This window comes from Cololabis saira, chromosome 22 (genome assembly GCF_033807715.1).
Source record: "Cololabis saira isolate AMF1-May2022 chromosome 22, fColSai1.1, whole genome shotgun sequence".
Lineage (NCBI taxonomy): Eukaryota > Metazoa > Chordata > Actinopteri > Beloniformes > Belonidae > Cololabis > Cololabis saira.
The window spans coordinates 2,759,466-2,776,128 of NC_084608.1; the positions used below are offsets into that span (position 1 = coordinate 2,759,466).

Sequence of the window (16,663 nt, forward strand, 5' to 3'; positions counted from 1 at the left end):
GTTGTGTTGAGGGTCAAAAATCAGGAGCTGATGCTGTATGCCGTCGTGTGTCTGTACATGTTCATTGTCTGATGTGTCAGGTCATTAAAACACTTCACAAGCATACGTTTGTTTGTGTGTGTGTGACGAGTGTTTGATCTCTGCTGACTCATTAAAGAAAGTGACTGCAGCTGACACCTTGTTGTGGTTAAGCAGTGATGTAAGTCCAGGTGTGTGTGTGTGTGTGTGTGTGTGTGTGTGTGTGTGTGTGTGTGTGTGTGTGTGTGTGTGTGTGCGTGTGAGCGTTCATGACCTCATGATGTGTGTTAAACCATCTGTGATTAAAGCAGAGTCTGGTTTGGAGCACCGTCACTGATTATTAATCATTCACCAGTTCTCCTGTTTCTCTTCACCTTCATTTTACAGACACAGTTCTGTCTGTTGTTGTGGTCATCGTGCCCGGGACCCGTAACAAATACAAGTGCTTTTCATTTTTAGATGTCTATATTTTGTTTAACTTTTAATTGTGGTTATTTGTTCCTCTGTGTGGTTGTGTTGTGTGGGTCACATTGCTTCTTAGTTTAGTTTTGATCTTTTATTCCATTAGTGGTGCTATCGCCTCCATGATGTGTTCACTCTTCCGTTCTTTGTGTCTTTTGCCTTTCATTGTGTTTTATTTTCTTTCACCTTTATTATATTGTGAAAATAAGGACTAACCTATCTCAGCTCAGCCTTGTTGATCATATGTCCCTGCTTCTGATCCTAGTATATACTCCCATCAGGAACAAGCTCTTACCACAACAAAGACCCTGAAAACATGACCTGACGCTGCCTCCCAGAGACCCTCAGTTTTTACCTATAAAAATCCTTAAACCATGAAAGGAAATAGGAGGTAGATGCGGTGGCGGGGCAGAGTGGCTTTTCCCTTTAGTAAGGGGTTTGACAGAGCAGAGATGAATCTGGTCATAGTCTCTCTGAGAGGGGGACAACAGAAGTGGTGGTTTCCACATAAACACGAACATCAGAATCAGAAGCAGGTTTATTGGCCAAGTCAGGTCAAACAAGTCAGGGAATTTGACTCGGTTATTTTCGCTCACTGTATAGTAAATAGGAAAATGACAGGTGAAAGGTGCAGCAGTATGAGGTAGACATGATTATTGAAAGGTGCATTGTTACAGCATATGATGTATGTTGGGCCACAGTCATGTGTGATCATGAACTCATATGAAATGTGTGATTATGTGAACAGTCAGGCTTTGACCAGGTTAAAGGCCCGATTTTGGGCCTTCAACTGAGACCAGCCCCGAGTTTACGACACCCGACCACGTGGTTTGGAACAAAGGAAAACCCCCATGGAGTCAAAGCAAACTGGTCCTCAGATTGTTGGACAAGTGCACACTGTATACACACATGCTTAAAACCAGAAAACAAAAACCTCTCTTTGACTCAGTGATCACAATCAAACTCTCAGAAGGCCAAACTAAGGAAACACACACACACACACACACACACACACACACACACACACACACACACACACACACACACACACACACACACACACACACACACACACACACACTCACTGAGTTCGATGTTGTGCTGTTTGATCTCTACGTCATCACAGCATCAAAGGCACAAGCTTGGGGTCAGAGTTTGAAGAACACACCCATGGGCGCACACACATGGGCACGCACACACGCAGCTGAAGGCCAGCTGGGCAGAACAGGAAAAGTTATTTTCTTCTCAGGAGACCAGAAAGAGAGAATGAAGAACAGAAAGAGAAGAGACACGGACACAATGGTTAGTTGGTGAACTAAGGAGACCACTATATAAACAGATTTAGACAGCAGACACTGAGGTGGTCAGAAGCAGTGGGATGATCAGAGGGTGGGACTGCAGGGCAGCATGCAGCTCCTGAAACTCTGGCCTGCAAACATTTACAGAAGAGAAAGAGTGGTACAGAGACCAGTACAATAAACAACAAGGAGAATGGAGAACAATTGTTCAATTCAATTCAGTTTTATTTCTATGGTGTCTATTACAATAGAAGTTATGGAGCTAGTACAGTCTCATAATTCACGAATGCACACGCCGATTCACAAATGCACAGGACAAAATTCACAAATGCACAGACCGATTCACAAATGCACAGAACAAAATTCACAAATGCACAGGACAAAATTCACAAATGCACAGACCGATTCACAAATGCACACGCCGATTCACAAATGCACAGGACAAAATTCACAAATGCACAGACCGATTCACAAATGCACAGAACAAAATTCACAAATGCACAGGACAAAATTCACAAATGCACAGACCGATTCACAAATGCACACGCCGATTCACAAATGCACAGGACAAAATTCCCAAATGCAGAGACGGATTCACAAATGCACAGGACAAGATTCACAAATGCACAGAACAATTCACACGTGCGTAGGACAAGATACACAAATGTATTTTTGATGCACACACAAATATAACCTGATTTACAAAAGTTTTTTTGTCTGTGAGCTGCGCTGGATTTGCGTGTGACTTTTCAGACTCCCCTGACGTGACTCGATTCACAAAAGCGTTTTTTTAACACGGAAGGATCTGCAATCATGCATTTGTGGATCGGTCTGTGCATTTGTAAATTATGAGACTGTTCTAGCTCCATAGGACCCTCCTGCCGGGGGCCAGCTGGACAGAGCAGGAAAAGAGAGAATAGACAGAAATTATCCATCAAGCTCCACATTGATCATGTTAACATTAAATCAGATAGATTTGTCTAGGACAACATTTCTCTTGCGGGACAGGAGAAGACAACAATGCATCTCTATTATTGTGCGAGTTTTGCGGGTGCAGGCAGGAGTGTAACACACATGTTGTGGGAGGTAATGGTCAGAAATTCAGCAGGCAGGAGCAGGATGAAAACAGTCTAGGGCTCTAACCTGTACACTGCCTGAACACTGAAACCCCCCCCCCCCTCCATTCTGGTTACTGGAGCTGAAATATCAACCCGAGTTATTCGTTTAAAAGAGGACTACTCATGGGGTACAGGTGCCATGAAAATAACTGATGGTTGACATAAAGAAAGGAAAGAGAAGAAGAGAAAAGAAGGAAGGGTGGATCAGTGTATCATGTTGGTGTCCCTCTGCAGCAGAGCTCTATAGCAGCATAGCTAGGATGAAGCTCCCTTTAATCCCAACAACAAGCTCTAACCTGTGCAGTAAGATGCTGATCTACAGCAGGGATCCTCAATTCCAGTCCTTGTGGGCCGCTGTCCTGCACGTTTTAGATGTTCCTCTGCTTTAACACACCTGATTCTAATTAATGGTCGTCGTCAGCTTGTCATCAAGGTTTGCACAAATTTGATAATGACACAGTCATTTTAATCAAGGTGTGCTGAAGCAGAAAAACATCTAAAACCTGCAGGACACTGGCCCATGAGGACCGGAATTGAAGACCAGGGATCTACAGTGTCAAAAGCAGCACGGAGGTCCAGTAGAACCAGTATGGACACTAGTCCCTTATCTGAGGTCCAGTAGAACCAGTATGGACACTAATCCCTTATCTGAGGCCATAAGAAGAAACAATTGCTGTCTCTGTGCTATGATGCATTCTGAACCCAAGGTTATTTTGGCTAATGCCTCTATCATGCCGCGCTTGGTGAACCTTTGGAGGGCGGGGAATCAACACCCAATTCTAATTTATTTGGCACCTTTTTAGAATCGCCAATTACATAAAGGATTCCTATATTTATGGCTTTCTTTTTTTTTTTACACTCGTTTTATTGGCTTTTTCTTTTAAACATAAAAAACATAACAGACATTCAACAATTTACAATACACTTCAATTCAAAAGAAATAAAAAAAAACTATACAAACTCAGACAGACAGGCAGTTCAGGGCTTTTCTCAACTTGATGGGCTAAAAGAGTTTAACTAGATATTGGACTGTAGTCTCAAATTGCAGGCTTTAATCCGGAGATGGATACCGGAAAGTGGGAGGGTTAAAGCTTGGTTTCAATGTAATCCATAAATGGTGCAGGTACTCTCAAAGTTATGTGTGGAGCCTCGCAACACAAATCTCAGTTTCTCCAGCACAAGGTGCTGCCTCACATCTCTCAGCACGGTCCAGCTCGGTGGCTGAGGATTCTTCCAGTTCAGGAGGATCAGTCTCCGTGCCAACAGGGCAACAAATTTGGTTATTTTGAGAGAGAGAGATTCTCGTTCACCCCTCCCGCTATATATTTAAGGCATTTTAATCTTTTTTTTCACGCCCTTGTTTACACTAAGCAGCCCACACACCAACTTTATTGGAAAGCATTCCAAACCTGGGATACAGTAAAGTTACGCCTCCAGAACTGCGGTAGTTCAGACGGACGATGTGGACATCAATGTTCACATGCAAGACTCTGCAGAGTTTAAGTTACACTCTCTCACGTAGCACCGGTATCACACCACTAACGGTGCCACTGGACCAGTTCTAGGCTCTAAGGAGTGGGGGGGCAAGAATAATAATACCAGAGACCGTTGCTTTATGTAGAAAAGGCCGGCAATTTACTGATTATAAACACACATATAAACACAGGACACAAACCAAAAATTCCCTGCAGGTTCTCAACAATGAGGTAAGTATAAATGGAAAAAAAAAATGATTGTTCTTTTGTTCAGCTAGTTTATTGTAGTTAAGCTAATCTAATTTAATTACACCAGTCTTTTTTCCTAGGTTGTACCTATTTTAGGTTTCCTGTTTTTCTTCTCAAATTAACAGTTAACTTTTTTTCTTTCTTCTACAGGTAAGAAACTACGACGGAGTATTAGGGCCAAACTAAGACAAAAAATAAATTACGAAAATAAAGTCGTGGAATTACCAGAATAAAGTCATAATGTTTTGAGAATAAAGTCATAATATTACGAGAATAAAGTTTGTAATATACAATATAATATATAAATATAACTTCACAAGATATTCCTCATTTTAACACAGGGAGAAGATGCTCTTCCTGTTAGAGTTCTCATAAATTACCACTTTATTCTCGTAATATTATGACTTTATTCTCATAAATTTCCACTTTATTCTTGTAATAATACGACTTTATTCTCATAAATTACCACTTTATTCTTGTAATATTACGACTTTATTCTCGTAACGTTACGACTTTATTCTCGTAATGTTACGACTTTATTCTCATCATATTACGACTTTGTATTACGACTTTATTCTCATTATATTATGACTTTATTCTCGTAATTTCAAATTTTTTTTTGTCTTAGTTTGGCCCTAATACTTTGTCATAAGAAACACCTTAATCACAGAAAAATGAAAGTGGACCACAGTTATTCAAATGACATTTGGAGACATAAACTCAATAAAGAAATAAAAGTATGACACTTTAAGTTTGAGTCCGAATGTGTTTGGGTCAATGCAATGCTCTCAATGTTCTGTTCACTTCAGTTCAAAGCAGGTCCTCATATCCCTCCCACTGTGGCAGGAAATCCCCTCACGATGCGATGAAGAAGATGAATTGAAGGTGTGGGTCTGGCTCGCCATCTTGAATCCCGTCCATGGATGTGCGTGCCACACATAGCAGACCAACCCTTGCCATATCTGTCAAGTCTGTACTGTATTTTACCCCTCTTTCCCGCCGTCCTCCTGTATTAACATTTTCCCGTAAATTTCAGTGTCAACAGAGGTCACTATCAGGCTACGAGTCAGCACATAACTGTAGTTTGTAAGTGGTTGACAGGTAGGTATTTTCGATTTTCTTGTAAACCCGTCCTAAAATGTAATACTGGACCTTGGTTGGGCTGGTGGAACAGCGGGCATTTTTAAATCCACAACTTGACCGGTATGATCTTTGCTCCGACCGAACTTCCAAACGTGCAAAAAAACCTGACCAAAACCGATGTGGCTTAGCTCTTATAAAATCCCCGTCAGCTCCCGACCAGGGGCCTCATTTATAAAGCTTGCATGCGCACAAAACAGGGCTTGAAAGATGTGCACGCCACCTTCTACACAAAGGTTGGGATTTAAACAAAAACTAATGGGAAAATGTGCGTATCTTTATGCAGACTTTGATCCTAGCGCAGGAACATTTTGAAGATATGGAGAACTGGCGACGCAGGCGGTGAGGTGGTGAAATGAAGACAGATTCATGTCATACTGTTAATGTCATCACATATCAGACTTATAGATCCATGTACACCCAAGCCGGAGTTCTGCCGAGTTGTCCTACCTCAGCAGACCATACTACTGTACCATCCCCGTTTCTTTTATCTCAGTTTCTTTTTTTTCAAAGGCTTTTTCATGCAAATAGATGATTTAACAGCAGGAAGTCAGAATGTGCTTCACATAGATCTATGTGTACGACGCTTCGGCGGAAGAAAAAAACCTGTCAGATCACGCTTCCACATAGATAAATGTTAATGTCTATGTGGAAGCGTAGAGACACTCCACGCTGTGCACGCCATTTTCGGCTTTTGAGCCCATGTGCACTTTTAGTATGAATCCTACGCACTCTTTTATAAATGCAGCCCCAGGTAAGTTAAGGTTTTCAGCTATTTTATTTAAGCGATGTCAATTTCTGTCAGCAGACTTTTTTTTATCTTGAAATTTTTTTTTGTCTGCATATATATTAATGGTCAATACCATGTTGGTAAAAACCTAAGTCATATTATTATACATTTTTAATATATAATATATTTTAACTATACCCTCCGCAGGGTACTCGAGGGTTCGTGGGAAATTGCCCCAACCAGTCTACATGTGTTTTGTGGATCTGGAGAAGGCATTTGACCGTATCCCTCGTGCCATTCTGTGGGGGGTGCTGAGTGAGTATGGAGTCCGGGGCCCTCTATTAAGGGCTGTCCGGTCTTTGTGTGATCGGAGCAGGAGTCTGGTTCTCATTGCCGGCAGTAAGTCAGACTTGTTCCCGGTGCATGTTGGACTCCGGCAGGGCTGCCCTTTGTCACCGGTCCTGTTCATCATTTTTATGGACAGGATTTCTAGGCGTAGCCAGGGGCCGGGGGGATCCGGTTCGGGAACCTCAGGATTTCATCTTTGCTTTTTGCAGATGATGTTGTCCTGTTGGCTTCATCGGACCGGGACCTTCAGCATGTGCTGGGGCGGTTTGAGGCCGAGTGCGACGCGGCAGGGATGAGAATCAGCACCTCCAAGACCGAGGCCATGGTTCTCCAACTGGAAAGGGTGGCGTGCCTTCTCCGGGTGGGTGGAGAAGTCCTGCCTCAGGTGGAGGAGTTCAAGTATCGGGATCTTGTTCACGAGTGAGGGAACAATGGAGCGTGAGATTGACAGACGGATCGGTGCAGCGTCCGCAGTAATGCGGTCGATGTACTGGACCATTGTGGTGAAGAAGGAGCTGAGTCGAAAGGAGAAGCTCTCGATTTACCGGTCAATCTACACACCTACCCTCACCTATGGTCATGAACTTTGGGTAGTGACCGAAAGGACAAGATCGCGGATACAAGCGGCCGAGATGAGTTTCCTCCGCAGGGTGGCTGGACGCTCCCTTAGAGATGAGTTTCCTCCGCAGGGTGGCTGGACGCTCCCTTAGAGATGAGTTTCCTCCCTTAGAGATGAGTTTCCTCCCTTAGAGATGAGTTTCCTCCCTTAGAGATGAGTTTCCTCCGCAGGGTGGCTGGACGCTCCCTTAGAGATGAGTTTCCTCCACAGGGTGGCTGGACGCTCCCTTAGAGATGAGTTTCCTCTGCAGGGTGGCTGGACGCTCCCTTAGAGATGAGTTTCCTCCCTTAGAGATGAGTTTCCTCCCTTAGAGATGAGTTTCCTCCGCAGGGTGGCTGGACGCTCCCTTAGAGATGAGTTTCCTCCACAGGGTGGCTGGACGCTCCCTTAGAGATGAGTTTCCTCCACAGGGTGGCTGGACGCTCCCTTAGAGATAGGGTGAACGCCTCGGACTCCCCCCGGAGGAGCTGGAGGAAGTGTCTGGGGTGAAGGAAGTCTGGGCATCCCTGCTGAGGCTGCTGCCCCCGCGACCCGGGAACGGATAAAGCGGAAAAAGATGAGTGAGTGAGTGAATATATTTTAATATATCATATATATTTATTTTATTTTTTTATTTATCTCATATATATATATATATATATATATATATATATATATATATATATATATAGGTATGTATATGTGAAGGGAGGGGGGGTCGGGGTGAGGGGTGACGTCCACTGCTAGTCTAAAACGCGAAAAACACATGGAAACGCACAACGAGCACACAAGCCTAAGAGAAAAAACAAACCTTTTAAAAAAAACCTTATTAAATTAGTCACTTATAGATAAATATACTTTATTTATCTCAAGCTGGGAAATTGCAGTGGTAGTTTTAACTTTCAAGCTTATTCGTGCAGCTTTTATTTAACTATTTATTCTTAATTATATCATATTTTAACATGGGTTACAGACTGCTTTGATGCCATTCAGCAATCCCACCACCACCCCGACAGCCATCGACTCCCAGGATCACGATGCGGGTTTAGGCTGTTTTTCACGGCTGACCGTTAATGTCGCTAACATCTGTGGAGAGTGATGAAGTCAGAGCTCGACGCTGTTGGGACATTTCAGTGTCAGTGAGGTCTTTGAAGGCAGAGGCTGTGGTAGAAGTTTTCCATGAGCTCAAATCCTGAAAATGGTGTCCAAATATTTGAACCATTTATAATTGTTATTCACTCTAAATCGTAGAAGGCAAAAGGAACAAGTAGTGAAGAAGGATGCCGAGGTTGTGAAATGAATCACTGGTGTTACATAAAGTTGTTTCTAGAGACTGAGGCCTCTGTATGACATCCGGTCGTCAAAATTACATAATGTTACATAAACACCTCTCAAATTACAGTCGAGGATGAATAATTGAGCACCTGCAGCGCGCTAGATGAAACCATGAGAGGGTGCTCTGTAAATGCAGGGGACAGCAAGTTCAGATGTGTGTGAGCTGCTGGAAATGTTTTGCAGTAACATCTGATTTATTTTGATGGTGCATGTGTGTGTGTGTGGATTTGGAGCAGACATGTTTGCAGCTGTAAAGCACAGGGAGTGTAAATATGACAATAGTTTAAACAGCAGAGGCAAACACTGGTCGAAAGGTCGAGTTTCTAACAAAAGTGTTTGTGCAGAGCAGCAATTACACGCAACGGCAGGGAATCGGGTTTCACCCAAAAGCCCAAACAAACGTCCTTTATATATAAGCTGTCTATCTGATGGCGTGCACAGAGACAAACACACGAGCGCTCTCCTCTGAGGACACGCTCATGTTCATGCTTTCCTCTCCATGACCTCTTCTTTAACCAAAAACAAGTAATCCGTCTAAGAACATTTGTCATCGATGCACACTTTATTTAGGGAGTTCTCATTTCATTTTCAAAACATCCTGTTGATCAACACAATATTACTCATAATTTTATTTATGGTAGTGGTCATGGTCAGATGGGCAGAGGGTGCAGTCCCACCCATTCTGTGTCACTATTGTCCCAATGTACAGATGGTTAAAGTTCCATGCGGCGCCACTCACGCATGATTCTCACGAGATCTCACGTGAGAATCACGTCTCTTGTTCGAGGGGGGAGGAAGGGGGGTCATCAGAGGCTGCAGTGTAGCCAAACAACCACCAGGGGACATCTGTGAGCAGGAGGACACTGCTCAGCCCACAGCAGCAGGGAGCCAAAACACTAGATTTAAATATTTAGATATTTAGTTGTTGCTGTTACTGTTATATTATAATTATTACTATTACATCTATTTTACTTCTTTCTCATTTTTTTTCTTCTTTTATCTTATTATCTTATTAATGTAGAAGGAGGACAACATAAGCTCAGGCTTTCAGTTGACGCATATTATTATTATTATTATTATTATTATTATTATTATTATTATTATTATTATTATTATTAAAATTATTGTTTTGTTTAATGTAGGACACATGTAAACAATATTGAAAAAACGACTAAAGTAAATACAGTCATTCATTCATGTATTCCACTGCTCTTCTGAGCCGCTGCATCCCGACTCTGTAGCATCTTTTTCTCCTAAAGCCGCGGTGCAGGTGTCGTTGTTGTCGCTATTTTTTCTTCTGGGCAAAAAGATTCTTATAAAGCAACATGACACCATTGTATTTTAGGATTGTAATGGCCGATTCATCACAGCGTCCTGTTCCTGTTCAACGCCTGCTCCGTGGCGCAGTGGGTTAGACAGTGGCTCTAAGGATACAAACATCCTGGGGCCGCAGGTTTGAATCCCGGCCTGCGCGCTCTGACTCTGTAAAAAAATACGTAATCTTTTGGATCAATAATTGAGTCTAAACAGTTTTTATTTTACCAGTTAACAAATAAATTATATACAATATATACAATAATATAATACATTTTTAATTAATTATTAATTATATATCAGACTCACCCTCCAGAAATTCATTAATCATTTTATAATTTATATTAATATTAATAATACATTTCATGTCTATAATAATAAATTCACCTATAGGACAGACCAGTGCTTATAGCCATTTTTAACATTAATATCAAATATTTGAAGGGATGGCACTTAAGATTTAGGGGTGGGGAGCTAAACCGTGCAGTATCCTATACAGTAAACAAACTTTGGCATAAAAAAAAAAAGTCAGAAGCTCAAAAAGTTGTATTTTTCTACAAACTTGTTGTATCTTCCCAAAATAAGTAACTGTCCACACAGGAAACTCAGTTTGTGATGTTTACTGAACCAGCTTTCAACTCACACGGCATTCTCTGTTTTCAGGCTTCTTCTTCTTCTAACAACGTTTTCTGTAACATACTCCGTACGCCCCCTGCTGGTGGAACTATAAGGTTCTGCAACATATGTGTTACGGTTGTTAACTCCAAATAACTAACTGTAAGAACAAGGAATATAACTGCAGGAACAAATGCACACAAAGGATCTGCTGCGATACCACATCTCCTCCCCCTTAAGTTAACAACTTATCTCTGTCTGACATGTGAATATACATGCTGTAAAATACCCTACGATCAACATAAAATAATAAAACAAATAGAACCTTTTTTTTTTTCTCTTGCAGTTTTAACTACTACACTGAAAATGGGTACTTTCAGAGATATCAGATCGCACTCTATCTAACAAAATCCTTAAGACGACCAGGTGAATGTCTCTCTCTCTGGGAGCGCCGCACCACTGGAGCCACAGGTGATTCTGGTGGAGCTGGAACATCTGGAACACACGGACCCTCCGGTATCTCGCATGACAGAGGTTTTGGTGTCATATCCAACACGGCAGGCGAACAGCCCTCGGAGCCAACGTCGGTGTCAGGCAGCGGCTTCAGCTCTTTATCCAGTTCACTGGGAACGATGTCTCTTAATCCTGCTCTAACCTGATCAACATGACGCTTCACCGTTTTACCATTTCCGAGGGTGGCGGTGTACGACACTGGACCAGATGAGCTTTCGATGACAGCTGGGATCCATTTTGGACCAAAGGAGAAATTTCTAATGAACACATTGTCCCCTGGTGCGAAACTTCTCAGTCTTTTCTTTAGGTCGTGATTCTCTTTCTGTTTTAGTTGCTTTTGCCGCACTCTTGTTTTCACATCCGGCAGGAGCAGGTCAAAAGCTGAACGGAGTCTCCGTGACATCATCAACTCAGCAGGTGACAAGCCTGTCACTGCATGCGGTGTGATTCGATAACCAAACAGAAATCTCGACAGTCTGGTTTGCAGTGTGTCACCTTTAACTTTCTTCATCCCCTCCTTAAAAGTCTGGACCGCCCTCTCCGCCAGCCCGTTCGAGGATGGGTGAAACGGAGCAGACTTCACATGATCAACGCCATTTTGCTTCATGAATGTCTCAAATTCAGCACTCGTGAAACATGTTCCGTTGTCTGACACCAACATTTTTGGCAGACCAAACACACTGAAACTCTGTCGTAGCTTCTCAATGGTCGCATGTGATGTAGGTGATTTCACAGGATAAATGTCCATCCACTTGGAATGAGCATCCACAATAAGCAGAAACATCTCACCCAGGAAAGGTCCCGCATAATCCACATGGATCCTTGACCACGGTGACTCTGGCCATTCCCAGGGGTGTAACGGTGCCGTGGGAGGTGACTTTTGGTGTTTTTGACATTCCTCACATGACTGCACTTCCCTTTCAATGTTTTCATCCATGCCAGGCCACCATATATATGATCTCGCCAGGCCTTTCATCTTTGACATGCCCATGTGTGTCTGGTGTAGAAGCTTGAGCATTTTATCTCTGCCTTTAGTGGGAATAATCACTCTGGCTCCCCAGAGCACACATCCATCTCTCACACTAAGTTCTGTTTTCCGTTGATGATATGGCTTGAAGCAAACATCCGTCTGCGCAGGCCAGCCCTTTAAGGTGTACTCATGAACCTGAGCCAAGATGACATCTTTAGCTGTCCAGCGCCTGATTTGCGTGGAGTCGACTAGTGTGTCATCCAGCACATCCATCATCAAGACTTGTTCAGTCATCTCTTTTTCAGGTGCTGTGTCTGGTAGAGGCAGTCTGCTCAGCGCATCCGCATTTGCGTGATGTTTGCCTGGCTTGTACACGATGTTGTACTCATAAGCGCTCAAGGTTACAGCCCATCTCTGTACTCTCGGTGAGCCCATCTGAGGTATAGGCTTCCTCACATTGAAGAGAGAGATCAGAGGCTTGTGGTCTGTATAAATAGTGAAAACTCTGCCATACAGGTATTTGTGGAATTTCTTGATGCCAAACATTACAGCTAAGCCTTCCTTGTCAAGCTGAGAGTACCTCTTCTCCGCAGGTGAGAGTGTACGTGACATGAAGCTTAGGGGTCTCTCACTGCCATCATCCATCCTGTGTGACAATACGGCACCCACTCCATATGGTGACGCATCGCAGGAGAGAACTAACTCACGCTCTGCCGAGTAATGCACTAATACATCCGCTGAGTTCAGCAGAGTCTTTGAATTTTGGAAAGCTTCCTCTTGTTTCTTTTGCCATGTCCAGCGCACCTCTTTTCTCAAAAGCTCGTGAAGGGGGGCCAACAGGGTTGCCAGGTTGGGAAGGAACTTGTTATAATAGTTCAGTAACCCCAAGTACGCTTTGAGTTCTGTTACACTTGTGGGAGCAGGAGCATTCAGGATGGCTTTAACTTTCTTCTCCACTGGGTGGAGCCCCTGTACATCCACTCTGTGACCCAAGTATTCCACTTCTTTCTGCATGAAAGCGCACTTACTTCGTTTAAGCCGCAAACCTGCCTCCTCCAGCCTGCTCAACACCTCATTCAGGTTTTTTAGGTGATCTGCTTCATCCACTCCTGTCACCAATATGTCATCTAAATACACCGCTGTTAGAGAAATCCCTTTCAGAAGACCTTCCATGGTCCTCTGGAAGATAGCTGGTGCAGACGCCACTCCAAAAGGTAGTCTGTTGTATGTGAACAGTCCTCGGTGAGTGTTCACTGTCACATACCTTTTTGAATCATCATCCAGGAGTATTTGCTGGTATGCGTGGCTCATATCCAATTTGGAGAACTGCTTCCCTCCAGAAAGCGCTGCAAACAGGTCCTCCACTCTGGGTATTGGATACTGTTCCAGGGAAGCTACTGTGTTCACCGTAAGCTTATAATCCCCACACAGCCTTACAGTCCCATCCGGCTTCAGAATTGGTACCACTGGCGCTGCCCATTCAGCATATTTCACCGGCGAGATGATGCCCTCTTCCAACAGTCGGTCAATTTCCTCATCTACCTTTGCGCGCATAGCAAAGGGAACAGACCGTGGGCGGAAGAAGCGTGGAGTGGCATCCTGTTTGACATGGATGGTTGCTTTTGTGCCCTTGAGGGTGCCCAACTCCTCTTTGAACACAACCTCATGTTTGTTCAACACCTGCTGTAATGTGGCTTCTATTGTCTTGAGCTGATGTATTTTTCTGGCTTTGTGCCCGTTTTTTATTTCTCTCCAGTTCAGCCACAATTCCTCCAGCCAGCCTCGTCCTAGCAAGCTGGGGCCATCCCCTCCAACCACCACCAGGGGCAACTTCCGTCTCTGCTGCTTGTATCTGACCCTGACAAACGTGGCGCCAATCACGTTAACAGGATCCCCTGTGTAGGTTTCCAGCTTTATTTTGAGAGGTCTCAGCGTAGGGAGTTCGGTGTGTTTCCACGTCTCTTTAAATGTCTGTTCATTCATGACTGTTAGGCAACATCCAGTGTCTATTTCAAAGTTGACCTCTTTCTCATCGATTTTCAAATCTACAGTGTAGGGGTCTACTTTCCTTGGGTGCTCCACACTCCGACGCCCTAACTTGTACAGTTTACTCCGATACTCTGGTCTACAGGTTATACAGTTCAAAGTGAAGGAGTCCTCTTCTGAGCTGTCAGTTTTACTTTCATTTACTGCCTGATGCACTTTGTGAGCACGATAGTGTGTACTCTGCCTTTTATCTTTCTTTCCATATCCATATTCATTTTTCTTCTGGTTCAGTTTAGCTTTGCTTCTACAAGCCCTTGCTAAGTGTCCAACTTTACCGCAAGCATGGCATTTTTCTTGTTTGTACCTACAGTCTGCAGCTGTGTGCGTAGTTCCTTTGCATCGATAACACTCTCTGTTTTCTCCTTTAAAGGTACGAGTCTCCTGCTGTCCTTTGGTGATGCTGAAACATTTTGCTGTGGCACCTGAGGTCTGCAGATCTTGCGCATTTTTATTTGCAGTTTCTAGTGAGACAGCGAGTGACATGGCCTTGTCAAACGTGAGGTCTGTTTCTGACAGGAGACGCCTCTGGATTCTGTCATCATTAACTCCGCAGACTATCCTGTCTCTCAACCTCTGCTGCAATGTGTTGCCGTAGTTACAATCCTGCGCTAAACGACGCAGCTCGGCCACATATTCCATGACTGACTCACTTGGCTTGCGGTTACGAGAGTCAAATTTGTACCTTTGCACAATTTCACTTGGCTTGGGATCATAGTGGTTTTTCATCAGGAGTACAAGCTCTTGGAAGGATTTGTCTTTCGGCTTGTCCGGGCTGAGAAGGTTGCGCATCAGCCTGTAGGTTGATGCCCCGACGACACTTATCAGTATGGCTTTTTGCCTGTCTTCATCTTCAATCTCATTGGCCTCAAAAAACTGCTCGAGTATTTCGGTATACTCATCCCACGTCTGAATCTTAGGATCAAACGGCGCTAGAGTGCCAATAGTAGCCATATTTACTCTTCAGTGTCACCTTCTCCCTCTTTCAGCCGTAGGCTAACCTGTAGCAGGCTCCTGACGTGTTTTTTTTCTTTTTTTCTTTTAATCCGTCTGCGGCGGCCGTCTTCCGCCAGACTAATCCTCGTCGCCAAAAAGATGTTGTATCTTCCCAAAATAAGTAACTGTCCACACAGGAAACTCAGTTTGTGATGTTTACTGAACCAGCTTTCAACTCACACGGCATTCTCTGTTTTCAGGCTTCTTCTTCTTCTAACAACGTTTTCTGTAACATACTCCGTACGCCCCCTGCTGGTGGAACTATAAGGTTCTGCAACATATGTGTTACGGTTGTTAACTCCAAATAACTAACTGTAAGAACAAGGAATATAACTGCAGGAACAAATGCACACAAAGGATCTGCTGCGATACCACAAAACTGCAATAGTGGTATGAGTTTGGCTTTTTGTCCAGCGGTTTAAAAGCTGAGCAAAGTGAGGAAAACCAGGTTGCCAGATTGGGTTCCCGTTTTTCACGTATCTATTAGCATATGTAGCAGTGCGGTCGTTGATCAAGTAATGGTGAAAACCGCGGACATTAGGGACCTGGCAACCACTCATATTGAGTTTTCATCTCAGAATTCCGAGAACAGTCTCTCAGCACTAAGAAGTCATGGGAAGGCTGATGATGACTCGAAGTAGTTTATTGGGGTTTGGAAAAATGTCAGATGCACAAATGTCTAATATTTCCATGATAGTTGGAAATTCCAGCCTGCTGGCTACCTTCCGACGCAGTTGCTGAATGAATGTCGTGAATTCAGCATCCTCAACCAAGATGTGATAGTGATCACATGAGGTCCGCAGAGATTCCTTCTCCGCAAATGTCTTAGTGCGGGAGAAAAAAAAAGTTAAATTCACCGCAGCATGCGGCCTCTTGTGCAGCCGAGCTCGGCTGCAGAGCGGTCCACTGTTGCGCTGCGGCAGCACATACACATGAATGGGAAAGCCGGCGGAGGTCTGTGCTTTGCAGATCAGCAGAACAGAATGGGCATTCTGTATGAACAACCGCAAAGTCCTGAGGTACCTGCGCAAAGTCGACAAACTAATAACAATACCATCTATATAAATTAAAGACCTCCCAATGTTTCAAACCAAAAGCAAAATAAAACTGTAGGGTAATCTTCTGACCGAAAGCTTGGTTGGTTTATTAAAGATCCTTGCATTGATCCAAATGTGCAGATCCTCTTTTTTACATATTCAGATCAATGAAAAGCAGAACCATAAGAGTGTTTTATCACAGTTTTGTATAGTTACAATTTCAAAACGTTCATGACTCTGCCATATGAAATGTAATTGCACTTAAAATAATTCAATGAGACTGTCCAGAAAAACATTCAAACCAATTATTTATGTAATAAAACAGGAACAGCAACCCCCCCCAGTTCATCCCAGTATACCAGGGTCTACATCTCAAATCAACTCTTAAAGGAGCATGAGGCTCC

At 43.5% G+C, this 16,663-nt stretch overlaps 1 protein-coding gene across 1 annotated transcript; it reads right to left on the minus strand.

The window, feature by feature from the left end:
* Positions 1-11,073: 11,073 nt before the first annotated feature.
* Positions 11,074-15,180, minus strand: LOC133423731 (uncharacterized protein K02A2.6-like). The gene has a single exon (XM_061714044.1). The coding sequence runs from the start codon at positions 15,178-15,180 to the stop codon at positions 11,098-11,100; it is 4,083 nt and encodes a 1,360-aa protein (XP_061570028.1). The 3' UTR covers positions 11,074-11,097.
* Between the last annotated feature and the right edge of the window lie 1,483 nt (positions 15,181-16,663).

Bases quoted from the DNA above. Each gene is read 5' to 3' on its own strand.
- LOC133423731 (XM_061714044.1), bottom strand. From the start codon at position 15,180: ATGGCTACTATTGGCACTCTAGCGCCGTTTGATCCTAAGATTCAGACG.